The 1,757-nt window shown below is 43.6% G+C and overlaps 1 protein-coding gene across 5 annotated transcripts in view; it reads left to right on the top strand.

Moving 5' to 3' along the window:
• LOC103460737 (butyrophilin subfamily 2 member A1-like) overlaps window positions 1–1,179 on the top strand; it is a 5,477-nt gene extending 4,298 nt beyond the window's left edge. For all 5 annotated transcript variants that reach the window (XM_008403034.1, XM_008403032.1, XM_008403033.1 and 2 more), the window contains exon 3: window positions 498–1,179. In XM_008403034.1, coding sequence (XP_008401256.1) covers window positions 498–1,069 — 572 coding nt within the window. In that variant the 3' untranslated portion in view covers window positions 1,070–1,179. The remainder of the gene's footprint in view (window positions 1–497) is intronic.
• The last annotated feature ends 578 nt before the right edge of the window (window positions 1,180–1,757 follow it).

The following is a 1,757-nucleotide window of genomic DNA, read 5'->3' on the forward strand; positions in this document are numbered from 1 at the left end:
ACGGCGTTTCAACTAAAAACCTAGAGGTTGGAGTCCTTGTCAAACGGTGTTTTTGACTAAAGTCCCTGAGGGTTAGAGTCCCAGTTAAACGGTGTTTAACTAAAGTTCTACGGCGTTTAGAGTCCCAGTTGACGGCGTTTCAACTAAAAACCTAGAGGTTGGAGTCCTTGTCAAACTGTGTTTTTGACTAAAGTCCCAGAGGGTTAGAATCCCAGTTAAACGACATTTAACTGAAGTCCTAAAAGGGGCACAGATTTTAATGTTTTTTTCAATCTTTTTCAAAATCTCTTTCTCTTCCTCAGTGTTTATTCAATGTCACATGCTGTTTTTATTTTAATCATGTAAAGCACTTTGAAATGCCTTGCTGGTGAAATGTGCTATACAAATAAAATGTGATTGATTGATTTGTTATGATATCAGGCCAGGTTCAGGAAGTACATCATTAATTAATGCTTTGAGGTGTGACCTCTGACCTCTGTGTTGTTCCCCTCCTGCAGGTCTGGTCTCAGTCAAAGCTAAAATTGGAGCAGACGTCGTTCTGCCGTGTAAACCTGATTGGAACAAATCTGTTGTCATGGTAGAGTGGTTCAAAACCGACCAGCGCTCGGCGCCCGTTCTTCTCTACATGGACAAGGAGATACATGAAAATCAGCTGAGAACCTATAGGGGCCGCGTTTCTCTGGTAGACCTAGAGACAGGAGACCTGTCTCTGGTGCTGAAGAAAATGGTGGACGAAGACGTCGGAAAGTATGAGTGCAGAGTTGAGCTGGGACCAGAACCGACAGGCAGACCCATAACAGTGAAAACCACCACAGTGAAAACCACCACAGTCAAAACCACGACACGCCGACCAAGTGGACACGGAGATGAAGTGGAAGTACCCGTTCACAGCGACAAACGAGGAATGATCTACTACACGCTGAACAGTGACCCGGTCAGCATCGTTGAGCTGACAGTGCTCAGAGGTCAGTCTGTTACTGTATCAGAACCTCCCTCTGTACGCCTGCTGAACCCGGGGGTCAAGGGTCACAGCGGCCCACCGGCAGCAGATAACAGCCCACCAGGCTGATGGCACTCTGGTGAAACTCCAACGTCTTTTAAACTGAAAAATTCTCTCCGAGTTTCTCATTAAGTCAAAATTGAGTCAAAGCAACAAATGAATAGTTTCATCTTTCAGTCCATCTGTTTCTGGATTTTTCACTCACTGTTAGCTAACGCGCTGCCAGGTAGCAGCTGCCACCATCGCTACATGTAGCGCTAGCTAATTTAGCTCAGAGACAGATTATGACTGACTTTGCAAAAGGATGAAAATATGTATAATTACAGACAAAATGGCTGCTTCTAAGGAAAGTTTGTCACAAGAAGTTTGATAGAAAATATCTTCTTAAACATTTTAAAATGATTAACATAGAAGGTTGAAGTGAAAGAACAGGATTTACGCAGAACAAATGTAAAATATAATATTTTAGAGATATTCTGGTGAGTGATTCTCAATACAGAAATCATTGAGTGCTGGAGTATTTTTATAATATTCTGTAAATGTTCAGAACAGACAGGTTGCTGCTGTAGCTGATGGGAGCTGAATTTGTGTCTGGAAGTCGTTCCTGTGGATGAAATRTGTGACAGAACTGGACAGGAAGCTGAGGACGGAGCAGGAAGTCTCKGTTTCAGAGCCGAGTCTGTCCTCTGCTTCAGTCACATCAACGTTTCCAGTGTTTGGATGTAAACCTGTCCTGTCTGCTGGCTCCTCTCTGCAG

The sequence above is a fragment of the Poecilia reticulata genome, unplaced genomic scaffold, assembly GCF_000633615.1.
Source record: "Poecilia reticulata strain Guanapo unplaced genomic scaffold, Guppy_female_1.0+MT scaffold_281, whole genome shotgun sequence".
Taxonomy (NCBI): domain Eukaryota; kingdom Metazoa; phylum Chordata; class Actinopteri; order Cyprinodontiformes; family Poeciliidae; genus Poecilia; species Poecilia reticulata.